Genomic DNA, 27,801 nt, shown 5'->3' with positions numbered 1-27,801 from the left:
GTAGTTTAACAACTCACCGAATCGTCATTGCTGAGCATTTTGTTATAGCACATCTTAAAATACAACATATCTTCAGCATCGACGCCACTAGTAAACAGGTCAAAAAGAACTGCTTTTTGAGCTGAAGTGTCTCGAAGTGTAAAGCTAGATTTGTTCTCTTCGGAAGTATCTTCATCTCGTGTTTCTTTGAGTTTTTCTGAAGGAATGTCTTTCAACAACCGGTCAAGCTCTCGGTTGCCTAAACAGCAAGCGTACAAGTAGTTAGATACCAGATAAAACATTAGGATTAATACTTGACAAGACTGTGATTGAGTGAGACACAAAAGTGTGCAATAGGATATAAAGAAGCAGTAAGAGGATGCCAACCTTTGGCCCTAACGCTGCTAGTAATATCTTGCAGCTGTTTTTTGGATTGCCGAGGTACCTTGGTCTTGGCTGACTTTTTATCTGAAGGTGGCATTTCTGAAGGGAGCTTAGCATAATTATGCTCAATAGTAGGATAAAGACCCTACAAGAAATAAAACAGCGATCAACTACTTACACTACTCAAGTGAACATACAAGGTACGATGACAGATACTATGACAGGCCCAGGGTGGTACAGAGTAGCAACAAGCAGTTACAGTATGAAGGTGAAAAACACATTCAAATGAACATATTTAACCTGCTGAACTCACAGAATTGAGCTCTTCTGTTTTATTTCCAACAAGCTTGACATCTTCATCCTCATCAATAACAGTAGGAAGGTGGCTAGGGGACATATCTATCGACATCGGCACCTCAGGCTAGTAAATATTCAATATAACGGACTGCCAACAACTGGGCATGTACATGTACCGCACACAGCAGTGAAAGTAGTTGAAGACACAACTTACATATAGATTTACATGCAATCCATAGAAATTGTGTGGTCACCAAATCACGCTTGCATAGAAACGTATGTTGAAAGACGAATAAGAACTGAGATGGCCATAAACTTCAGGCTTAGGTTCGAAAGCAACTGCTTTAATAATGAAATAGCTCGTCCGACTAATAGATGATCAAAGCTTGGCCACATGTCTTTCTGTAGTCTAGTACGCCACTAATAAAACCACTACATACTTATCCCACATGTCTTTCTGTAGTCTAGTATGCCACTAATAAAACCACTACATACTTATCTCACATGTCTTTCTGTAGTCTAGTATGCCACTAATAAAACCACTACATACTTATCTCACATGTCTGTCTATAGTCTAGTATGCCACTAATAAAACCACTACATACTTATCTCACATGTCTGTCTATAGTCTAGTATGCCACTAACAAAACCACTACACACTTATCTCACATGTCTGTTTATAGTCTAGTATGCCACTAATAAAACCGCTACACACTTATCTCACATGTCTGTCTGTAGTCTAGTATGCCACTAATAAAACCACTACATACTTATCTCACATGTCTGTTTATAGTCTAGTATGCCACTAATAAAACCGCTACACACTTATCTCACATGTCTGTCTATAGTCTAGTATGCCACTAATAAAACCACTACATACTTATTCCGCATGTCTGTCTATAGTCTAGTATGCCACTAATAAAACCGCTACACACTTATCTCACATGTCGTTCTGTAGTCTAGTATGCCACTAATAAAACCACTACACACTTATCTCACATGTCTTTCTGTAGTCTAGTATGCCACTAATAAAACCACTACATACTTATCTCACATGTCTTTCTGTAGTCTAGTATGCCACTAATAACACCACTACAGACTTATCTCACATGTCTTTCTGTAGTCTAGTATGCCACTAATAAACCCGCTACATACTTATCTCACATGTCTTTCTGTAGTCTAGTATGCCACTAATAAAACCACTACACACTTATCTCACATGTCTTTCTGAAGTCTAGTATGCCACTAATAAAACCACTACATACTTATCCCACATGTCTTTCTGTAGTCTAGTATGCCACTAATAAAACCACTACATACTTATCCCACATGTCTGTCTATAGTCTAGTATGCTACTAATAAAACCGCTACACACTTATCTCACATGTCTTTCTGTAGTCTAGTATGCCACTAATAAAACCACTACACACTTATCTCACATGTCTTTCTGTAGTCTAGTATGCCACTAATAAAACCACTACACACTTATCTCACATGTCTTTCTGTAGTCTAGAATGCCACTAATAAAACCACTACATACTTATCCCACATGTCTGTCTATAGTCTAGTATGCCACTAATAAAACCACTACATACTTATCTCACATGTCTGTCTATAGTCTAGTATGCCACTAATAAAACCGCTACATACTTATCTCACATGTCTTTCTGTAGTCTAGTATGCCACTAATAAAACCACTACATACTTATCTCACATGTCTTTCTGTAGTCTAGTATGCCACTAATAACACCACTACAGACTTATCTCACATGTCTTTCTGTAGTCTAGTATGCCACTAATAAACCCGCTACATACTTATCTCACATGTCTTTCTGTAGTCTAGTATGCCACTAATAAAACCACTACACACTTATCTCACATGTCTTTCTGAAGTCTAGTATGCCACTAATAAAACCACTACATACTTATCCCACATGTCTATCTATAGTCTAGTATGCTACTAATAAAACCGCTACACACTTATCTCACATGTCTTTCTGTAGTCTAGTATGCCACTAATAAAACCACTACACACTTATCTCACATGTCTTTCTGTAGTCTAGTATGCCACTAATAAAACCACTACACACTTATCTCACATGTCTTTCTGTAGTCTAGAATGCCACTAATAAAACCACTACATACTTATCCCACATGTCTGTCTATAGTCTAGTATGCCACTAATAAAACCACTACATACTTATCTCACATGTCTGTCTATAGTCTAGTACGCCACTAATAAAACCGCTACACACTTATCTCACATGTCTGTCTGTAGTCTAGTATGCCACTAATAAAACCGCTACATACTTATCTCACATGTCTTTCTGTAGTCTAGTATGCCACTAATAAAACCGCTACATACTTATCTCACATGTCTTTCTGTAGTCTAGTATGCCACTAATAAAACCACTACATACTTATCTCACATGTCTTTCTGTAGTCTAGTATGCCACTAATAAAACCACTACATACTTATCTCACATGTCTTTCTGTAGTCTAGTACGCCACTAATAAACCACTACACACTTATCTCACATGTCTGTCTATAGTCTAGTATGCCACTAATTAAACCGCTACATACTTATCTCACATGTCTTTCTGTAGTCTAGTATGCCACTAATAACACCACTACAGACTTATCTCACATGTCTTTCTGTAGTCTAGTATGCCACTAATAAACCCGCTACATACTTATCTCACATGTCTTTCTGTAGTCTAGTATGCCACTAATAAAACCACTACACACTTATCTCACATGTCTTTCTGAAGTCTAGTATGCCACTAATAAAACCACTACATACTTATCCCACATGTCTATCTATAGTCTAGTATGCTACTAATAAAACCGCTACACACTTATCTCACATGTCTTTCTGTAGTCTAGTATGCCACTAATAAAACCACTACACACTTATCTCACATGTCTTTCTGTAGTCTAGTATGCCACTAATAAAACCACTACACACTTATCTCACATGTCTTTCTGTAGTCTAGAATGCCACTAATAAAACCACTACATACTTATCCCACATGTCTGTCTATAGTCTAGTATGCCACTAATAAAACCACTACATACTTATCTCACATGTCTGTCTATAGTCTAGTACGCCACTAATAAAACCGCTACACACTTATCTCACATGTCTGTCTGTAGTCTAGTATGCCACTAATAAAACCGCTACATACTTATCTCACATGTCTTTCTGTAGTCTAGTATGCCACTAATAAAACCGCTACATACTTATCTCACATGTCTTTCTGTAGTCTAGTATGCCACTAATAAAACCACTACATACTTATCTCACATGTCTTTCTGTAGTCTAGTATGCCACTAATAAAACCACTACATACTTATCTCACATGTCTTTCTGTAGTCTAGTACGCCACTAATAAACCACTACACACTTATCTCACATGTCTGTCTATAGTCTAGTATGCCACTAATTAAACCGCTACATACTTATCTCACATGTCTTTCTGTAGTCTAGTATGCCACTAATAAAACCACTACATACTTATCTCACATGTCTTTCTGTAGTCTAGTACGCCACTAATAAACCACTACACACTTATCTCACATGTCTGTCTATAGTCTAGTATGCCACTAATTAAACCGCTACATACTTATCTCACATGTCTTTCTGTAGTCTAGTATGCCACTAATAAAACCGCTACATACTTATCTCACATGTCTTTCTGTAGTCTAGTATGCCACTAATAAAACCGCTACATACTTATCTCACATGTCCGTCTATAGTCTAGTATGCCACTAATAAAACCGCTACATACTTATCTCACATGTCTTTCTGTAGTCTAGTATGCCACTAATAAAACCGCTACATACTTATCTCACATGTCTTTCTGTAGTCTAATATGCCACCAATAAAACCGCTACATACTTATCTCACATGTCTGTCTATAGTCTAGTATGCCACTAATAAAACCACTATACACTTATCTCACATATCTTTCTGTAGTCTAGTATGCCACTAATAAAACCACTACATACTTATCTCACATGTATTGACATGCTAACTGAAAAGTATGAACTACTGCAATAGAAAAAATTGCTTGTCACAATCTAATTATCGGAAAACAATTTTGTTCTTATTGGATAGCAATACAGACTGAATTATTGGTTTCACTACAATTACGGTTTGAATAAGCAATCTAAAGTGACAATTAATACGATGAACTGCAGCAACCTTACATCTGTCCATAATAATAAAAGCATTCACTTTTGTTACCTTTTTAACAAAATTCATGCATAGCTGATCAGGATAAATATAATCTACAGTTTTTGAACTTTCATTAGTGTTGTTTTAAAACAAGCATTTATAATTATGTCTAAAACCAACTTAACTAACATGTTACTGCAGGAAAAAAAGGAGATAAACATACCTCAGGAGGTTTGAGCTTATTGTGTGTTGCATTGAGCTCAGAAGACTTGCGAAAGAGATCAGTACAAGGTTTTTCTTCTTTAGTTAACACATCAGTTTCCTCAGCAGAATCATTGCTTGAGATAGAAACAGCCAATGTTGGAGTTTGTGGTCCAACAGGAGATAAAGGATTAGTAGGTGCTTTTGACAATTGGCCAGAAGTTGCCTCTTCATCATCAGCGCTGTCAGAGCTATCTGAGATAACAGCTTTAGCTTTTGAGATTGGCTGACGTTTGGGCGGTACTTTCCTATAAAAACAGGGGTACAGGACTGGTCAATGTATTTCGATGCCAGACACCCCATACCTACAGTACATTGGATTTCATTTAAAGAATAGAGAAAGTGTGATATTATTATGCTTTTATTATTTATCTTGAGGTGTTGACTGATGTTCTAAAAAAAGAATCAAGGAGATTGACCCACCAGAAGCTGAGATATAGCCAGTCAAACACAGGTCTACCTAATAACGAATCAGAGGAAAAACCCTTCGAAAATCCCAAGAATTGTGACGTATGAAATCGACTTATTGGACATGTGCCGGAGTTGCGTACCCTTACGTTTACTGATTGTTTTAGGCTACGATGTGAAACGCTTCTCGCGATAGTAAAGAATTTACAGACTAGCTCTGGTTTCTCAGAAAAACCAAGCAAACGTTGTGTGGTAAAGGCAGTTGCCCACAACACCTTGGCATGATTTCTCAAAACAGAAGAGCAAATTTTGACTAATGTGCTTCAAATTTTAATTCGATCTCCACGGATATGCTCCGAAGTTCCTCTGTTCAACGAATGGCGCGTGTATAGTCTGTATTATGCGATATCCGTGATTTGCAGTTTGTTTGCAGAATAAGAAATGGGAATGTGAATTTTTGTCCATTCATCATTTTTCTACTGTGTACGTACTGCAACATTCAGTTGAGTTTTATGATTATCGTCACTATTAACAGACTGTAAGTTTACTACAGCCATAATTTTAAAAATGATAACTTAACCATGCTGCTCTTGCTGTAAGAAAAGAAAACGATAACATTTGATTCTTCTATTTATCTATTATCTTATCTATGATTATTTTTATGATTAATATAATAATCATAATGCATATTATACAAAATAATAATATAACTGCGTATAGAATAAATGATGTAACTAATATAATTTGTAGATAATTATAAATGATAACCGAGATTGATGATTGATTTAATTGATTCCATTTATTAGCTATAGATAAAAAAAATCTGAACAGCGCTAAATATGAGTCTGAATAGAGAAGCTAAGTGGGAGAACAACAAAACTGAGCTGAACTAGCAAGATAGCGAAATGTTGCGAAATAATAGATGCGTGTAATTATTTCATGCTAAAACTAATCTACACGTCAGAGGGACTGGTTTGGAATTATCAGAGCAATGATTGTTAGGCCCAATTTGATTGTTCTATACTTCCAGGGATTAAACCAATTAAAACGCTGTGATTGTTATAGGAGAGCGCATTAGTTGGCTTAATTGACCAATGGCACACAATTCGATTTCATACGTCATATATTGATGCTAATATGAGTATTACCAAAACACTTATGTATTTTGGTAGACCTGTGTTTGGCTGGCTATATCTCAGCTTCTGGTTGGTCAATCTCCTTGATTCTTTTTTTAGAACACCAGTCAACACCTCAAGATAAATAATAAAGCATAATAATATCACACTTTCTCTATTCTTTAACCAGTGTTGGTGTATATACGTGTATATATTGTGTGTACGTGTATATATTGTATATACGCATATATATTGTATATACGAGTATACAGGTAATCGTCGACTTACGACCTATGCGACATACGCAGATGCGATTTGACGACCATGTCTGTGGGTAGGTCAGGCAGTTCAGGGCGAGGCATAGCGTAAACAATTCTTCGTTATTTTCGTTAAGCTTTTTCATTATTTTTTTCGTTAGGGTGAAATCTTTCTGCCACACGATACCAACAATAATTTTTCTCGAAATTAAAATTTGTCGATTTGTGTGCTGATTATATACGTTATTAAGAAATAAACGCTGTTCACCATTGCGAGTTCAGCGTTATGTATTGTGGCCAAAACAGATGAATGATAGTTGAAAGTTCGAAGCTTAATAAAATTCATACTAAAACTTCATTCAAGTAGGTGCTTAGTAAGCTAAATTCATTTAAGTTAGATCCGAATTGACAGATTATACAGTATGAACTTATGTCCAAATCGTCTTACGACCGGCTGGCACCAAACGCAGTCGTAAGTCGACGACTACCTGTATAGTGCATATACGCGTATATACAATACTAGCGGAATGACCGGCACTGCACAGGTATTAAAAATTCGCTCATAAACAGTGAGAGGTAATGTAGTTGCCTGATACTTGCCATCAGCCTGGCACATTGCCGATTTGAGTAAGCTTACTCAAATCGGCAATGTGCCAGGCTGATGGCGAGTATCAGGCAACTACATTGCAAGCAAGCATAGAATTACGTTGAGCCGTAATGGAGAGCGGTAACATATTTTTACCCACATAGCGACATATATCGCCAAAAAAATCCATCAATTTCGCGTAGCTTAACTGGTAAGGTCTTTGCCTGGTCAATGAGAGGTTCTGAGATCAAATCTTCTACACTCCAGATTCTTCATTCCTAACTTTTAATAGCTATAGCTGGACAAACCAAACTACAGAGACACAAACTTTGAGATTTATATGTAGATATACATGGGTATATTGTATTTTGGGTAAGTAAAACTAAGTAAGTTACTAATGGGGTGTAAGTAGACAGCCGACCTTTTATCATGGAAAAACAAAAAAGATACCTCTTAGTCAAGGCTCCGACATTATCATTCTGTTCAGCTTCTGATTCTGTTTCACTTTTCTCAGACTCACTTTTTTCCGTTTCACTTTCAGACTCGGAAGAGCTACTCACACCATCATCAGAGCTAGAGTCGACAGCTGCCGGGTATTAAAGTATATATATAGATTCGACAAAATGCTCAAAATAGCTATATAGAGTAACAAAATAGATTTAGTACAAATTTGTTAAGCCATCCATATTACTCCCTACAGTGCATCGTTATATCAGGAAATGAATTCATCAAAACACTTTCTCAATGATTACCATTCATGACATCTTATTGTATTTATTCAAATATAACACGTAAAGTTTTGTGCTAATTTTCAATTGAAAATTAAAGGTGCGCATGATACATGAGTAAATGCGGATTAGCCGGGTTAGTGAGGATGGCCTGCCTTGGCATTATCTAATCTTTTCTACAAATTGTTTATCAAGGTACAGATGCTCCCAACTTACGAATGAGATATCTTTTGAACGGTCGTTTGTTAAACGACTTTGTTAAGCGTATGGGCTAAAAGTTGATCATTATTTTCACGAAAAGTATTTCAAATAGCAAAGCGTAAAAGTTTTGCTCTCCTAAAAAGATTTTTTGGACGCTAATATCGACTCGTTCAGCAGGTAAGAACAACAGTTGAGAACAGCAGATACTTTGGAAGGTATTGAACAGACAGAAGATAAAATCGTTCCATACGAAAGCAACAATCAGAATGCAACCTGTCGAGCAAACAATGCAAATATTTTTGTTTCAAAATGTTTATTTTTGTTTCGGCATGTATTATAATTATGGTTTGTTAATGTCAGTTGTTCTTGAATATGTATTAGTAGCATTTGATAGATTATTATAAAACTTGTAAGCTTGTAGGTTTATAGCATATTCTTTGATAACATCATTTATAAAATGAGCTCAGAGAGCGCGATAACAACGCTAGCTTGTGATAAAATCGCCCTTTTTTGAGCTCATTTTTCTCGGCGTTCAGCCTATTAAACATCCTGTAACAAGCTATGAGCAATGTTAAATAGCTTATCTACCTCTTATAAAAGACTGAGATTATTTTGAAAGGCTGAATTTAGATAATAATGGGTTTTAAGACACCCATCTCTATAATTCTAGATCGGACTAAACATCTCCAACTTCTGATCCTAAAAAGCTAGTATAGGTTGTTGTGTCGATTGTGTCGTCTGAGACCGATATTGAAACGCTGTAAAAAAGCCTTCATGACTTTGAAAGTTAGAGGAGCAATCTTTATTTTGAGTACAAAATCGAAATCGGCGCGTTTGATTCACCTGGAAAGAACGATGAAAGCTTTTCGTGGCTGTTATCGTTTAATGCAACATTGTTAAATATTGTTATAAAGGGTTATAGGGTAGCGTCTGTACGCACAACATGTTCGTATCTAACGCTGTTCGTAACACGAATGTTCACAAATAGAGTAGCGGCTGTACATATGACAAAACAGATGCCTCAAAAGCAATGCTTTACAAATAGTAAAGTGGTCAAAGGACCGCTTTGGACTTTGCCAGTTGGGGGCAAAATATATCAAATTTGTTATAGCACTATAGCATCCTAAAATGTTCACTAAAGGGTGAAGGTTACATGTACCCAAAATTGTGAGCGCTTCGTTGATGAGTAGGTATATTCGTGGATTAATCCATTCAAAAAACTACTTTTTACTGATAATTGTTTTATTGTGACAGCATTTATAAGAATTTAGAGAGGTGCTCAACTGATCGTTGTTTTTAACAGTAGAGTATTTATTCCAGATATTGTAATGACAACTGAAATACAGTCTCACACACAATGGTATACAGTAAAAATAAAGACAAGGGTGAATAAGAAGTAAAAGAAGTTTTATATGAAGTTTCATTCATATTCCACATACTAAAAGTGCAGACTATACTCGAATATAAACGGTAATTAAAAAAGCTCAAACACGGGCAGTAATCACGCCTGATCCAACAGATAGATATCGACATCTAGATGAAATGTACCTTTGATCAATACCATGTTCACATATTGAAGAGAAGCACAACGAAGAATGAGTATAAATACCTCAGAGAGCCAAAAGCACTTACTGCGTTTCTGTTTGCCACTGGACGTCTCATCATCTTCTTCCCCGCTGTCACTCTCACTTTCGGATGACGAGGATGAATCACTGCTTGATGAACTCTCGATTTCTGAGCTTACTGAACCACGTCGTTTCAGCGACTTCCTTTGACGTCGAAGTGCTTCATCTTCAGAAGCTGATAAATAGTCAAGCATGACAATTTATTTTCTCAATAAATAATAAATGCTGTTACCAATAACTGGAAACACGCGCATAGGAATTAGTGAATGAAGGAGAAATGGTTGAATTATGTTAAGCTCACCTTTGAGCTTAGCTCGCTCTCTCGCCTCATCCTCTCTCTTTAGCTCCAACTCTCGTGTGGGTGATATTTTTTTCTAGAACAAGTGAAGTGTGAAAGCTGAAGCATGAGAGCTCATTAACTAGAACACTGAAGTTGAGCTGGGAAGAGTTAGTTAACAGCTAATAACGCATGCAACTTAGATTTAAACGGCATAAACTGATTTTTTGTCTTTTTTAAAAGAGTTGCATGTACGGCTAGATATATAGAATTAATCTGATCCAATATTTGTTTCGTATGTCAAAATCATCGTAGGTTGGAGCAAATACTCCTATAAGTACATATTGCGTTTTGTTTAGTTTGTTCCGCAGCTCAAAAGCTCAACAAATAGTACTTACATAGCATGCAAAAACATTTTATATGAAACGATGTAAAAAAGTGAATGCAAGAAAATTGAACATAAAAACTACATAAAGCAATAACCAACATAAACATGATTGTATTATTGTCCTTGCATGTTTACATCTAAAACAGGTGATCTGAGATATAGCCTTGGTGATACAAGGAGACAGACTGTGTGTACAGAAGAGTGATGCTAGAGCTACAGTAGTCTAACTTATACTACATGAATTTCAAAATATTGTTCTATTTCTATATGGAACATGTTTTAAATTTTATCGTTTATAATCAAAACCAACTTTTCCCTTTCACTACTTTAGGCTGTTTTTTCTTCACATCGGTCAACCTTGTTACGATATCTACTAAACGGTTTTATGTTTTTATGGTTTTTATCATTTGTTGTTAAAATGCATAGAAAACCATTGCCTTCTTTCACATCACTACAGCTACTCGTCATGATTTTATAAATAAAAAATATGGTATGAAGCACAATATAATATTAGACAAACACCAAAGAACCAAACGATGTGAAGGAGAGCTGCGTACAATGTACATGTATACTGATTTACAAAACTGGAATATTTCAAGATATATGTTGAAAATTACTTTGTATGTCGACACAAATATTTACTGAAATGTGTCACATGTCACAACATTGTTATGTTGAGGTGTCTGTAAGTCTAGGTTGTCTTGTACCTGTAATTGATGAGCGACAAGGAAACATAAATGTCTGTGTGAACTGCTAACCCGAGAAAAAACTGCTCCATGTCAACAGATCACATGCGGTGGGGAAAATTTGATAATCTATTACCGGTATATATCAATGAATGACTACTAACAGCGGTGTTAATGATCTTGAGCTTAAGCCAATAAATGAGAGATATATTGATGAGGATGTCATGAGCGATGGTCATTACAAGGTTTCTACATGGCTTATTGTATTATATAGACGGTTACAAGGTACGAAACGGAGAGTGTAGGGTGCTCAGGTTCACATTAGTTCCGTTATACCCTATCATATAACAATTCCTATAATTTGAAAACTGTTGGCTTTTAAGGGAAATAGTACAATCAACAACGCGGGTGCATTATTTCTGTATCGCAGCATTATACTGAATGGTTGAGCAGTCCTACCGCCTTTTTAAAGTTTTCAATCATAGCAACTGTAATGAAAGTATCATGTCCATAGGGCTATTCATCATTAAAGAAGTATCTAACATACAGGTGCAAATCAAATAGCTCTACATAGCCCGCATGGAATAGTAACCAACCCTGAATGATGGCATTTTTGGAAGGCCTGTTCCGATGCCAAGAAACGAAGCTGACCCGAAGCCCTCGAAGAGCGAGCTGAATGAGGTAGGTGCAGTCATTTGCTGACTCGGAGGTGGAGGATTATCGGATTCAGTGAGTACTTTGGTAGGCGCTGCTGAACTGCTCTCTTGCGAACTAGTACTTTCTTTGATGCTCTAAACATATGAACAAAATATTTTTGATTTCTTGCCATATGTTACGCAGAGATTAATTCCGAACAGCTAAAGCAACATTTGTGACTGACCTTGGATTTGCGTTCTTCCACAGCCCACCAGTTTTCAAAAAACTTGAAAGCAGACTGAGTGACCATCTTCTTACAGATGTCTTTTTTCATAATACTGTGAAGGTCTTGAATGAGATCCTCGAGTGCTAACTCAAAGGCATCGGCATAGTCAACCGTATCCATCTCTTGCTGCAGAACAATAAAGTGTCACCAGCATGAATATATGAGCCTAGCAGATGGCATGGATTATTCTCATTGACTTACAGACTAGCAAGAAACTATACAAGGGAGAGCAACTCACATCTTGTGCATACTCATCAAACGCTTCTTCATTTGGATATCCGGCGTACTCATTATGCAAGCTATTATATGTTTGATGATGCACATCTGGATGATAGGCATTGTTGCTGTACGACGACCAGTCAGGTGGGGGAGGTGGAGGCATATTCGCAAATACCGGTGGAGGCATTGGAGGTGGAGGGCCTGAAACCCCTGCCGGCATCATTGGTAGTGGAAATGGAGCTGTAAGCATGACAATTCCTTTGCATCCGTAAGGATTGTTAGCATATGGGAAAGCCTTGCCTAATGAATTTGACAGTAAAACTACTTTTGAATTATTTTATTCATATTTCTAGCCCAGGCAATGTGGCCAAACAATGTGGCAGACTTCCAAATATGAGCAATTAAAATTCGCTATCTTACATGGCGAACTCAAAATACTATTAAATGTGAGATATAAGTTGAATAGTAATAAATTAATTTAGCCATTAATGATAAACAATAAGTTTAATGCAGACACGCTTTTCAAGCGCAACATTGATTAATTATGTAAACCTATTTTCGAAGAAACCTGTTTCTGCAAAAACAGCCAAGTTCACAAGCTGTTAAAACCAACAAAAGTCAGCACTACTTTCATGAATGAAAAGCTTGGGACTACCTCTGATCACTAATCATAAAACTAAATATATAGTTTACAAAGTCCTGTTTTTTATAAATTCCCTATGCTTAAAGGTTGACTTGCAACAAAACTCACCCTACAGTTATTTGGTATCAAAAGATTATCTATGTCTTACTCTACTGTGTTGGTGCAAAATACGTGGAAATGTGATTAAAAGCTCTTAAAAGCTCAAAAACGAACAGTTAATCGCTGCCATCACAAAACCGCCGTAGATTAGAATTTCTTTCCAAAACAGCTCAAATGGGACGTAAATGAACAACATGGCTTCTGTTTAAGCTTTCATACAACCTCATTCAGCGAAATATTTTCGCAAATATACTTCATGTATTCAATAAAACCATGTCTATTGTCCTTACGGGTCTATTTTATTATCATTGTCATGCGGACATTTTGAGCACTGATATCTCAAAACCTACCGTGAAAATTCGTTTAACTTTTTAATCTTAGCTAGAAGGTGTACATATTATTGTCTGATAAACATGATGAGCATGTTGGTCACCTGTAATAATTGAAAAATGCTGCGGAAATTATTCGCGTTGTTTTGCAGGAAGTATAGGTCACATGATCAGATTACGACTAGATGATTAGACCAAGCTGAAACAAAACTGTCAAGTAGTGAGCATCTATATTTGTTACCGGGTCTTCGGTAAAACCCTAAGTGTTTGTCATAAACTAGTGCAACGAGAAGTTTTATATTGAGCCTTTAATTGGCGTTTCAATTCACGTGAGAACATCAACGTGTCAAAGCAATAACCAAATGAAATGACTACGCTAGAGAAATAAACTGATTTCGATCTAAGGTGGTTTCGTGATAGCGACGATTAACTGTTCGTTTTTTAGCTTTTAAGAGCTTGTAATCACATTTCCACATATTTTGCACCTACAACACAGCAGAGTAAGACATGGTGAATCTTTTGATACCAAATAACTGTAATGTGAATTTTGTTGCAAGTCAACCTTTGAGCTTCATTACACTAGTTTTATGTGTAAATGTTTCAAAACAATCATGGAGATGAGAACAAACATCAGATTAAAGATTTAGAACACAAAACAAAAAATAAGTAAACATTTTTTTGGACTTTTTCCACTGGTGATGCCAGAAACCAGTGTGTTAGGTTAGCTGACACCACCTGAACTTAATATAGTTTTTTGATCAGAAATTACAATTGCTCTAGTGCAGTGCTGAAACTGAACCAACGTTTTACACGATAAGGTTTGAAGCGAAGATGATGTTGGTGGGAGGAGGTATGGAGGCAGCTTGATAAGCCGCCTCCATACCTCTATGCTTAAGCTTCATAAGCTTGAGCATAGAGGTATGGAAGGTTTAACAACGCTTGGAAGGCTGCTTGTAAATTCAACAATTTTAATTAAACTTATTAAAGCACATCAATTATATCAGTACTGTTTCAGCTTATTCAGATTCTTTAATATCTTGGCTGTCAAATGAGCCATTGTTTGACATGGTGAGACAGAGACATTGGTTGATGTTTATAGGATTTCCCCAGAGCTCTACCACAAAAATATTCAATGGTATAGGCTCTCAAATTATGACGTAACAATTTTCATATTCGGTGTTGTGTGCTCTTACCGAAGGTAGGCAGGCGAAGGTAAAATAACTCCAGAGAACCAATGAAGATGACAAAGGAATCAGTGTCATTAGCTCTCTATGTACAGATTACTTCTATGATAAGTAGCTCAGATTCCAAGCACCATACTATATTTTCCCAATGATATTATGCACTAGCTCTTTCTTTTTATTGTGATGTTGAGGGGCACGACTGAGGCTAATTAATTTCAAGCATTGTGTAATCTCACGAGAGTGCAATTTACATATAGTCCTAGGTCCCGCCACTGCAGGTCACAATTTAATCGATGTGATTTCATTACCGTTATCAACGAAAGTATATTTATTGAAGCATAATCATATTTAAAACGCAGCTTGGAAAGCGATACGAATTTTTCAAATAATAATACTACTACTACTGCATTTCTGTATGGGACAAATATTGCCATCATATAAAATGATGTAATAATAATTACTATAAATGTTGAAAACGAACAAAAGGATGAAAAAAGCAAACTCTAACAATCACCCAGAACCTATTAACCCAGAACATGTGTTTGTATTGGTTAGGCGTTAGCACGATCCCCAGGCATTGTTGATTATCTAGAATCCTAGTTTATTATTAGCGCTCTCTAGGTTTAAGAGCACCGACTGTCACAGAAAAGCGCAGCCTCAATGGCAGCCAAAAGGAATCGACGACCTAAGGGTAAATGTTAATTATGACATCAAATTGTGGGAGCCACAACTGAGTGTTTTTTTACTGCAGGACATACTTTTGACACCCTTTTTTTCATAGTTATATTATTCTTTGTGTATTGAATATAGGCTCATTCGAAAGCCAAGACTCTAACATACTGAAATAAATGATAAAAGTAGTGATATAATTGATGTGCTTTAATGGGCAGGTGCTCAAGAAATTCTCATCAGTTGTGTGAGAGTGTAAAAATCAACTGTATATTTAGTATATAAGATGGTAAGCTTACATGATCAACAATTATGAATTGAGAAGACATATTATCATAGACATAAGTATCATATTAATAGTTTCAATGCACACATTAATTGATGCATTAATATCTCCAGCTCAGTCACCTTAAATTGATTGTAATATTATCTCGCATAACTGTTGATATATTGATGCCGTAGTATAATATTACACATTGATCTACTCCAGCAATGATTTAAAGACCCTAAAGGCCTATGCAAGTGTAATGATTATACGTATATTGAGCACTAACCTTGGCACATATAAAAATATAAACTGAATACAGATCTCGAGATACAAAAACAGTACAAACTGTAATGAACCTTAGAACTTTCACTATTCATATATTGACACCAGCAAAAACCATTTTATTCAATCAATTGCTGCTTGTTCAGATACCTCATTCATAATCAAATCATTTCGAACAAATCCTAAAATAGGAAAAATACCCATCATTTCATGACCTCTGAGCGCACACAATTTAATTTAAGCCTGAGCCTAAGTTAAATTGTGTACGCGCAGTTTTGTGTGTGCTCAAGGTTTGTTGCGGCATCTGTATAATTAATATTTTCTACACAATTAATTAAAATCTGTGGCACCGGTAATGAACTGTTTCAGAGATTTCATTTTAATTTAAAAGATTTTAACAAATAAATAGATAGCAATTGTGCATTTCAAAGACTAGAAGAAGTGTTTTTAATCTTCAAGAAAAGAATTGAGCTGCACTACAAAAGTGTAAGGGTATAAAACTCGACTTTATAACAATTTGAGAATTGTTGCTGTCATTTGTCGTCGTTCATGTACAATGTCAAGAGTCATTATGGATAGAAACAAAAGCTGAATGAGTAAGTGAATGAGGTATACTTTCTCAAGGTGATATAACAATGTGAAAACTAGCGTTAAAATCGTAAACTGAAAACAGAAAAATAGCTGCAATTTATGTTCTTACTGAAGGGCTGGTTGGGATTGTATAATTGAAGAAAACAAAAATCTACCAACAATTATAGCTGTGAGAACTAAAGGCTGGTTCAGACTATATCGCAGTATGTCAGCATTTTCCTTTTGGCATTCATGAGTTTATGTGAACCATAAACCGATGGCATCAACGAAGCATCGCGGACACATCAGGAAAGTTTGCAGCTGCCAAACTTTGCCGATATTTTGCTGAGCATCGACGATCACTTTTACAATGTGAACCATTTTGGGGATAGTAATTCACGTCGAGGATAGCTTATTCATTTTCCATTATGATAGTTGCTGCGGGACTAGTATTTGATTCAAGCAGGCAAAAACTAAGAGGTTTCTAAACGAAAATTTAAAAAGAAAATAGAGAACACTACGTCACGGAGTATTTCCTGATGCACAAGCGGATGGGTTTGTGATAGTGTGAACATTGTTATCATAGATGATTACCGAAGCATTGTAGAATCAACGCCTAGATACGACAATATAGTGTGAACCAGTCTTAAAAGCAACCAAGCTTTATGGCAAGTAAACTAAGAAATAGCATGCAAATCTAACTCACGGACATCTGGGGGTGGCATGCTGTAATCAATAGGAGGTGGACGAGTCATCGGAGGCTCAAGAGATGCTGGAGGTGCTGGTTCAACTGGGCTCGCTGGGACAGGTTCTGGCGCACCGAAACCGGCCAAATCTTTATTCATATTCAACATCATCTGTATCCTAGAATCTAAATCTAATGGGGTAGATTCTGATGGTGTTTCTACTACAGGAGTGTCCGACTGCTCAGCGTTTGGTAAAGCTTCGTCATCACTTGGAACATGACTTTTATCACAAGGTTCCTTAGGAGACGCACCCCGTACAGGTGGAGCTTGTTCATGGGACAACTGGTCCTTACCTGAAATTTCCCTTTCATGTAAAACATGTTCTGGCACTGACTGTACTTGATGGCGACTAGGAGGGGGTTCATGCATTTGTTCATACGAATGCCGATTGGACATAGGTGGCCCGGTATCAAGATATAAATGCCTATTTCTGTCCCTTTCAGTGTGGTGGGAATGATGGAATTCCTTTTCCCAAAAGTGTTCAGGGTCTTGAAAGTGTCTATTAACATGGTGACCTCTAGCATATCTTGAAACTCGATCATGGCCAGAGTAGTCAGTTCGACTGTTAGCAAATCTATCATTACTCCTTTGATCATAACTTGGAAGCATGTCTCTATCTGGCATGTGCTGCGGGGGCCAATGAGAATTCATGTATTTGTCTCGAGGATGGTCTCTAATGGGATCCCTGCTATGTCCTCGATTCCAGCGCTGCCTTGAAGACTCAGACCGCTCTTCATCAGTAAACTCAATATCTTTGCTGCTATATCGATGGTTGCTTTGAGGTTCACGAGATGAAAAATAGTCCGAGTCAGGTTCTAAATAATCATCAGGCATAGAAAGAGTGGAATGACGGTCATGAGCTGCATTGCTATCATCGCTATAACAGTCTTCTTGTTCGGCAGGGGGTGGCAAAGGTGGATGTTCTGTTGGGACATGTGGAGAATGGGTATTGTCCAAGTGCACAGCGGGTTGATCTACATAAACCTCCGGCCTTGGTATAAACTCCGAGGAGATATCCACTTGACGTCTGGGGATGCCATAAACCTTTTCATCAATGTAGCCTTGTCGCTCTTTACCCAATGGGTCAGTGAATACAGTCATAGTATTACCCATCTTATTGGTTTGGTCAAATTTAGCAACACAAGCCTTTGCAGACCTAGTTGTTTCAAATACCACCTAAAAATCATAAAAGAAGTTTGGAAGATGATGTAAACTCATTGTCCCAACCAATGTTATACAATAACAAAAAAATAACTATTGTAAACCGGAAGAGAGAATCTTTTTCCCATAAAATGCCAACACGAATAGACCAAATAATGTATCCTTCTTTTGTGAGCATGCATCCCACTAATGCATATTCTGCAACCTACATTAGATGTGAAGCTATTATTACACCCAGACCAACTGAAACTACTACAGTCTCTCTTGTTTTCAAAAGTAATAGTCTGCCAATCACCTCCTTGAGTGAGGGACATTGGTCTACTTTTTTCAATTTGCTGGTGTGGTTGCAGTCACTGAGCACTGCCATATCTCTTATGGAAACCCTTGACTTTTCTTTATCTACTATGCTGATGATGGGCAGATTATCCAAAACAATCGTGAATATTTACATGTAGAAGTGCCACAAAAACTTCGAGCGATGATCTTTGCTAGTTTGCCATGGGTCAAGACCACACTTCTTACATAAAACCAAAAAGACTACCATAACAATACAATAATTTTGCTTAAAGCTTGCATCCAGAAATGGGATGACGATTTCAGGCATATCACTTTTTTATTTATATTTTACAGATTATTCAAAGCAGTATTGAAAGCAGAGTTTATAAAACTATGAAAAACATTAATTCTTTGTATAACTTTTGCTGCACCCACTTCCTATCAGCTTACAATATAATAGTCAGAGTTAATGCCATTAACACGTTAATAATTAACTGTGTTAATGACACTTAATAGGTAGACACGAGAATTTCAACAAATTTATATGTTAATAACTTTTCCATGCTCTAATTTATGCCAAATAAATTCTAGAATTGCCTCCCTTGATCTGGCTAATGTGTGACAAGCTGTTGAAATGCTGACGACAATACTTGCACTGATGAATATGTAATACTCAATTTAAGCGCATGAAACACAAAAAATAAAATTTAGACTATTTTCATACTTTGAATGCAGCTAAAATAGGGTATGCAATCTTTTGTAACATCCACATGGTTTAACCGAAACAAAAATTAGACAAATAGTTTATACAGTCGAAATTCAAGCTATTGTAAAATAGTGATATAATACTGATAGACCAAATTCCCATAGCAATACATTGTCAAAAAATAGAATGGAATGACAACTGACCCAATATTATATCCGTGATTAGACGTGTTTCATAACAAATATTTGCTCATCATAATCAAGGTTCTTCAAAAGCTTTGGTTAGCAGAAAATGGACCTAATAAGGCAGTTCTCAGAGCATTAATTTTCTTGAGAATTGAAAGACTGTCTCTGTCATTTAACTATGTTACTGATGGTTCGATCTCGTGCCAGACCATTATGGATTGTCTCTGTCATTTAACTATGTTACTAGTGGTTCGATCTCATGCCAGACCATTATGGATTGTCTCTGTCATTTAACTATGTTACTGCTGGTTCGATCTTATGCCAGACCATTATGGACTGTCTCTGTCATTTAACTATGTTACTGATGATTCGATCTAATGCCAGACCATTATGGACTGTCTCTGTCATTTAACTATGTTACTGCTGGTTCGATCTTATGCCAGACCATTATGGACTGTCTCTGTCATTTAACTATGTTACTGATGGTTCGATCTCGTGCCAGACCATTATAGACTGTCTTTGTCATTTAGCTATGTTACTGATGGTTCGATCTTATGCCAGACCATTATGGACTGTCTCTGTCATTTAACTATGTTACTGATGGTTCGATCTTATGCCAGACCATTATGGACTGTCTCTGTCATTTAACTATGTTACTGATGGTTTGATCTCGTGCCAGACCATTTTGAATTGTTTACGACAAAATTACTCTTGATTAAAGTAAAATCGTGAGTCCCGCATTCGTGTTCGTAAAATGCACAGACTTTGCCGCTGTAACACATACAGTGAAACATGGATAACTCAAACTTCACGGGACCGAGCGAAAGTGTTTGAGTTATCAGAGCGTTTAAGTTATCAGAGCACAGTCATAAGTGAATGTATTTATCAGTAGATACATATACAAACTACATGTATATATAAAACTAAAGTATAGGTTGTTTGTTGTAAGTTAAAGGGCATCTGATGTAGAGTTTTAAAGTATTTATCAGAAAGTATAGATATTTTTATACACTTGAGATTTGTGTGTTGTTTTAGGTGATGTGACTGCCAGAACTTTTCAGATTAAAATTGGCAAAACCTAATCGCGGTTAAAACGCTCAGAAGACATTTTTTCTTCTGAGTGTTTTACTCGAGACCAATTTTGCCAATTTTAATCTTAAAACGTCTTGTCAGTCACATCACCTAAAACTGCAAACAAATCTCAGCCCAATAGAAAAATATCTATTCTTTCTGATAATTTTTAAAACTGAACATAAACATTTATGACCCATGCAAAAAAGCATGCTTTACATCTGATCAGTTGTTTCATTTAAAAAACTTATCGAGTGTAGTCTGTGACAAGGTAATTTTTTGACAAAGATCAGCAGTGTGACTTATTGTAGAAATAGATTTTAAACAGTTATTATAGTCCTTGCACTCTCTCGTATCTATAAAACGTCTGAGGACATCTAAAGTGTTGTTTGCATCAGCCAAGGTAGGTGGATCAGGTTCAACAATCTCAGCCTCATCCTCTCTATCGGACTCATCGAGAGTACCACAATATGTCACGGACTGCACAATCTCTGCATCACTCAAATGCTCAGCAACAGTAATGTCTGCATCAACCACTAAAAGCTCATCTGCAAAACCAAACTTGAATTTAAGCTAAAGTAACACTATTTTTAAAACATTTGTTAGGCACCTTAGACAGTCATAAATTTAGCCCTTTATCGGGTCGAGTTCATAATAAAGTAACAGCATTGGCTATTTCAAGATTACTTACTTGCTGTCACATTTGATGTAGAATCTATGGTGTGTAGTAGAAGATTTAGATTTCTCAGTGTCACCTTCTTCATTATCATCAGCAGTTGAAGTCGCATCTGTTTGATCAAGGTTGGTATGACCAAACCCGTGGTGAAAACAGTTGGCAATCGTTTCTTTTGTGACATGGCTCCATGCTCTGTCCACCCAGCGTATTGCTTGCAAAACATTGATAGAAGCATCTGGCTTCTTTCCATGAGTGTCAATGTAATCAACAGTGAATTGCAAAACTTGCTGACGATAGTAAGATTTAAAAGTTCGAATGATTCCTTGGTCCATAGGTTGCAACATGCTTGTGGTATTGGGTGGTGTAAATAGAAGCCTGATTGACATATGCCCATTCATAGTTGGGTGTGCTAGACAGTTGTCGATGATGAGAAGCACTTTTCTGTTTTTTCTGGTCATCCGGCGATCAAAATCTCTTACCCATGTTTGAAAGATGTCACTCACCATCCAAGCCTTCTTATTGTGGTAATACTGACATGGAAGGTTAGTAACATTTTTAAAACAGCGGGGATTTTTGAACTTTCCTATTACAATAGGAACTTCCTTCTCGGTGCCCGACATATTAGCGCAAAGTGCCACAGTCAGTCTTTCTTTTGACAACTTTCCTCCACTACACTTCTCCCCTTTAAAGTGCAACGTTTTGTCGACCATGAGCTTGTAAAACAACCCGGTTTCGTCCATATTGAATATGTCATCATAAGTGTACGTTTGAAGTAATGGAGTAAGCACCTCTTCTTTCCACTTTTCCACTTCTCCAACATTAACTGCAGCTGACTCTCCAACAACTATCTGACTGCCAATAGAATGCTTTTTTCTCCACCTGTTTCTAACAAAATTGGCCCATCGATAGGTACGCCTTCACTACGCACTTGTCTAAACCAAGTCAATAATACACCATCCAACTCATCGTGCGACATTGAACGATCTCTTAGCCTTCATGAATTTTGGTCACATAACGATCTTATTCTTTCTTTTTGTTTAATCCATGTTGACACTGTACTTTTTGGAAGATTTTCTCTTTTTGATAATGCTGATAGCGTTTGTCCTGCTTCGATTTCCTCGAGTACTTTGAGTTTGTCAGAAGGTTTCTACGCTTTTCTTTGCTTGCGTGATGCCATTGTAAAGCGGATGTCTGTTGTAGCGGACACCAAGCCACGAGCCTATTTGTGACATTTTATCTTTATGTATCCGCATATAATCACTGTTACAATATGTATTTTGCATGCTGTGTCTATCTTTATTAAATTTTTATCGCTAATATCTTCTAACGTTTATAGCTTGGCCGTAACTAAGCGAACGTCTTAGCGACCCTATTAATCATTTTTATACGATTTCTTTTTCGGTTCCATTATACGGTAAGGGGGAAATTATATGTACACTATACGCGTATAAAAAGCGCTTTCGTTAAGAAAGCAGAGTAGTCTCAGCTCCGCGACTAGTGGAAACTCTTTCTAAATAAATTGAACGAAAACCGTTTGTGAATTCGGCAAAAAACTGTTCGAAGCTACCTCAAAAAATCCTGTAAGTTTATTTCGATACAAAACTATAACGGGCTGGTCTAGTTAAAATAATGATCTGAGTCAACAAGTAAACTGTACTATGGTATTACTATAAAAGTTTGGCGCATGAGACCCAAATAGTGATGAGTTTATTCAGCGCGCTCCAAACATGTACCAAATAAATGTCACATTGAAAAAAAGTCCAATCATCAAATTAACCTCCTTTACAAGTACTCTTGATTAGCTAAAGCACTAATGCATCAATGAGACTCACCATCGTTGGTTATTCATAGATAACGCAGCAAAATTGTGATTATTTTGTTATTCTCTTTGTTTGTGCTTTTCTCTGAAAGCTAATGTTTTCATCAAAGGATAATCAAGACACTTAGCTTTAGTTATAAGGTTAAGTGTATTATTTAAAGGTTGACTTGCAACAAAATTCACATTACAGTTATTTCATATGAAAAGAGTCACCATGTCTTACTCTGTTGTGTTGTAGGTGCAAAATATGTGGAAATGTGATTACAAGCTCAAAAACGAACAGAAAATCGCAGCCACACAAGACCGCCGTAGTTTGGATACCCTTTCCAAAACGGCTCAAATGTGATGTAGTTGCAAAAGATGGTTTCTGTTTACACTTTCATGCAACCTTATTCGTCGAAATATTTTCACAAATATACTTCACGCATTCAATAAAACTATGTCTATTGTTCTTACAGATTTGTTTTATCGTCCTCATAATGCTGTCAATTTTAGCAGTGATATCTTATAACTTACCGTAAAAATTTGTTTAATTTTTTAGCCTTAGCTCGAAGGAGTACATATCATTGTCTGATAATCATGACGAGCCTGTTGGTCACTTGTGATAATCGAAAAGTGCTGCAAAAATTTTTGCGAAGTATTGGGTCACATGATCAGATTACGACTTGTCAATTAGACCAGGCCATAACAAAACTGTAAAGTAGCGAGCATCTATATTTGATACAGGGGTCTTCGGTAAAACCCGAAGTGTTTGTCATAAACTAGTACTACGATAAGTTTTATATTGAGCTTTGTATTGGCCTTTCAATTCACGTGAGAACATACGTGTCAAGACGATAACCAAATTTCGTGGCTATGTCATCGAAATAAAGAGATTCTAATCTACGGCTGCTTTTCATTTTTGAGCTTTTAAGAGCCTGTAATTACATTTCCACATATTTGGCACTTACAACACAACGGAGTAAGACATGGTGAATCTTTTGATACCAAATAACTGTAATGTGAATTTTGTTGCAAGTCAACCTTTAAGAAGCGTATTATTTAAGTATATCTCTGCTGCTCAATGATTTTACCTTAGCAATTCCAAGATGTTTTCCATTCTGAGGATTATAACATACAGAGCACTCATCAATTCTTCCCAAGTCTGTGACCATTTTCCTCAGAAAGTCTGAATTAATGTTGTCATTAAGATTGACGAATGTAACTTCTCTAGGTGGTGGTATCCCGACATAGCATTCATCAACCTGAGAAGTTGAGTAAATTACCATGTTGAGTAAATCCCACAATAAAGATAATCTGTGAAAGTCATGCATCAAAATATTACAGGAAAATATGCTATTTTAAATTGTCCTAAATAAACTATGTTATAGAGCGTCTTAACAGATATGATTCCTGTAATACACTAGCTTACTTCTCCACATACCTTGAATTGGGGAACCAATAAATCGGCTTGTTTGCTCTTGGTAAGAAGCCGTGCCACTCGAGATCGAGGATCCGTAACAATGACATTGCTCGTAGGATCTCCAGGAATGACGCCATCTATTCGGTACAATTTTTTTTGGCCCTTATTTAATGCTGGATCAACAATGAGCTTGTAATTGTGAGATCTTTTTGACTTGTCAATCTTCGGGTCTACTATTACCCTTGCATGATGCGGACCTATAACATATGAATGCACAAAAATATTGAGCAGTTTTTAGGAACACTAGCTGGAAATAAATTCAGTTTTACAAACAAAGCATTCTGTATGTCAAAAGACAGTAACAAGGCACGGCTTATTTCGTCTCAGTGCAAAAACGACTCACATCAAAGCGTTTTTCAATGCATAATTAGTTTGTCTAGTTATATGTTAGAGGGCTTTCATGCGGTATACAGAAATGTCCGTCACTAAAGCTACTATAAACTGCAGGTCACTAATAGCTATCAACAACTATCAAACCTCGCCAAAATGACAGGTTATATATGTCTAAGAAACATCAATGCGAGCTATAGAATCGCCAAGCTAGAGTCAAATTAAATGCTATTAGGAAACCCCTGACATTTTAATATCGCTCATCAAACTTACCATTACGAGGACCATTCATCATTGCTTAACTTAAGCATACTTTAGTGAATCTTGCATTCTCGTATTTGTATAAAAATGTAAGAATCAGTTTGTTCTGTACGAACGGCGAAAAGTTTAATCGGATGTCGCATAGTTAGCCCACAATTCCGTGCACAAGCGCGGTTCCGCATCATACAAGCACCAAGTGTTTTGCTAGTTGCCGAAATTTATGTAAATCTCAAATATCTAACAAACGAAGGAAATTGAAAAATAATTATTAAGGATTCGATACTTGTTAGCTTCGAAACTCTTCATGCTTTGAATAGGCTCAAAACAGTATACATGTAACGTAACATAAAACTACATTGAATATATACCGGTAGCTGTAATATTGTTTTAAAGTAATCAAATTGTCATTCTTACTACAACTACACTTTAAAACTATTACTTGGCTAATATCATTGTTATTCCCTGGGCCAGATAAACCGCTACTTGACAACCCAGTTTCCCTTTATGGGGTGTCATAAGGATAGATGAAATTAGCAGCTGCTTAGAAGGGCAACTCCAAACCGTAATGGGAACGTGTATCAACATCATTGGGGAGGCGGTGAAAAGGCATATTTTCAGATTCGGAGCCAATATCCCAGTAGCGAGAATTTTAGCAGTTTATAACGGCGACTGTCATAATTGAGGTGAATAGTTTGATAAATCCCGATTAAAATGATTGCACCAAACATTTACCAAATGTTACCAGAAATATGGTAAACGCAATGAAATTGGTATTATTTGTCAAGCACCTTTGGCTAAGTTGATACATAGCGCCCAAACGCATTAGCCATAATCTATTGATGAACAGTTTCGAAATTTCATTATCATTGTGACTAACGACAAGAAATTAAGTGATGATCCCAGAGGCAAAAAAGCCACTTTTCGACTACACGATTTAGAATATGTAGGATATTCTTGTATTAATGCGCAGTATTTATAGCCTTATATCTGAGAAATTATACTCAATGTTAGGCCGGGCACGTATAATTTTGTGCTATAACCTGTGATTATCAACACAAAATCAATCTGGTATTAGGGGGTTACAGAGATTACGCCTACAAGATGATTCGGCTACAAGAGGTTTCGCCTACACTTCCTGGAGGTTACGTCTACACTTCCTGGAGGTTACGTCTACACTTCCTGGAGATTACGTCTACAGTGATGGAGATGGTGCATACCATTGATTGTTGAAGAAAAATGGTAAAAAGTAATGCAATAATAGTGTTTTCACTTAACATTGATTGAAAAACATACTATTGATTAAAGTCATCTATCGATCAGAACGAAAATCGTGGAAGTGTAAAATAAAAACAATTTATTACCGGTATCTCCTTTCCTTTCTTGGCTTTCTTAACGATTACTACCACTGCTACTATTACTACTGGTGGCTGTTCGGAGCCACAGAAACGCTAAGATGTGTGCTTAAAATCTCAACGCTTTGGTAGATGCTTTGAGTCTGATAAAATCATCACCACCTTAGGGTGGTAGTACCATTCGTTGTACTACGAATTATTATTTATTGATAGTTTGTAATTAATTAATAGTCTGCAACTAACGGTGAACTAGTATTAATAATTCGATATATTGGGCATTGGTCTGTCTGCTTATAGTAATTTAATAGTCAAACGAGTGTGGGTAAATGAATGAGACAAAATAGTATGATTATTTGCGAATAAATAACAAAAAATAAATAGTTGTTTTATAACTAAATTGTTCCATTCTTCTGGTCACTTTTAATGTTTTACGCATTGCTTTGTTTTAGCTTGCTTTGTAAAACATTGTTTTAGCAATGTCTTATGCATTGCTAATATATATATATATAGTAGTAGTAATATTATATCTTTGGTATATTATACCATATACATAATATATATTACATGTATATAATTATGTAGTGGTTTTATTATTTTGTGTTTCAAGCAAGGTTGATTGATCGAAAGGTTGAATCATGAGTTAAAACTGTTTGTCTTGGGATGGCTAATTGTGATAAGTAACATGACATTAAAAATTTCATCCTCTGAGCAGTACAATTAGTCTAAAACTGTAAATTATGAAACGCCAATACCGTGTAGCAGGCTGTACGCTACCATTTTCCATGTATGTAGCTTTGTACGCAACATCTAAATTACAAGTCCCAGGTAGCGAATGGGACCAATGTCAATATTGGTATATTGATATTGCTCCTGATCAATAAGTCAATATCACCACCCAGAATTTTACTAAAAACATTATGACAAAGTTTAACTCATTTGTCTTTCAAGGTTTCAAAATAATTAATTTCTCATAGTTGAAGAAAACTAACTCTGCTTTTTTGTCTATACAAAAATCTCAGTGCAGCGTTTTGAGTTCACTTTAGTAAAGTAATATCCTTTGTAAGGTAAAGGTCCCAAACCATGCAGCCATATTCAGGACCAGGTCTAACTCGTGATGTATCAGCTATCTTTCTTGTCTTTTGATCTGCATCTTTCAGAACTATTGTAAGCATGCCGATTAATTGCTCTTCCTCGGATT

At 36.4% G+C, this 27,801-nt stretch overlaps 1 protein-coding gene across 1 annotated transcript in view; it reads right to left on the bottom strand.

Annotated features, from left to right (window-relative positions):
- LOC137391732 (histone-lysine N-methyltransferase SETD1A-like) overlaps nt 1-25,383 on the bottom strand; it is a 35,797-nt gene extending 10,414 nt beyond the window's left edge. Inside the window, exons 1-14 of the mRNA XM_068078263.1 lie at nt 25,264-25,383; nt 24,622-24,857; nt 24,272-24,442; nt 17,265-18,480; nt 12,534-12,754; nt 12,254-12,421; nt 11,970-12,164; nt 10,324-10,396; nt 10,030-10,197; nt 7,919-8,054; nt 5,065-5,350; nt 677-784; nt 367-508; nt 18-238 (exon numbers count right to left, since the gene is read on the bottom strand). Coding sequence (XP_067934364.1) covers nt 18-238; nt 367-508; nt 677-784; nt 5,065-5,350; nt 7,919-8,054; nt 10,030-10,197; nt 10,324-10,396; nt 11,970-12,164; nt 12,254-12,421; nt 12,534-12,754; nt 17,265-18,480; nt 24,272-24,442; nt 24,622-24,857; nt 25,264-25,285 — 3,363 coding nt within the window. The 5' untranslated portion in view covers nt 25,286-25,383. The remainder of the gene's footprint in view (nt 1-17; nt 239-366; nt 509-676; nt 785-5,064; nt 5,351-7,918; nt 8,055-10,029; nt 10,198-10,323; nt 10,397-11,969; nt 12,165-12,253; nt 12,422-12,533; nt 12,755-17,264; nt 18,481-24,271; nt 24,443-24,621; nt 24,858-25,263) is intronic.
- Nucleotides 25,384-27,801: the final 2,418 nt, after the last annotated feature.

Source organism: Watersipora subatra, chromosome 3, assembly GCF_963576615.1.
Source record: "Watersipora subatra chromosome 3, tzWatSuba1.1, whole genome shotgun sequence".
Lineage (NCBI taxonomy): Eukaryota > Metazoa > Bryozoa > Gymnolaemata > Cheilostomatida > Watersiporidae > Watersipora > Watersipora subatra.
This window is presented reverse-complemented; position numbering and strand designations above follow the sequence as displayed.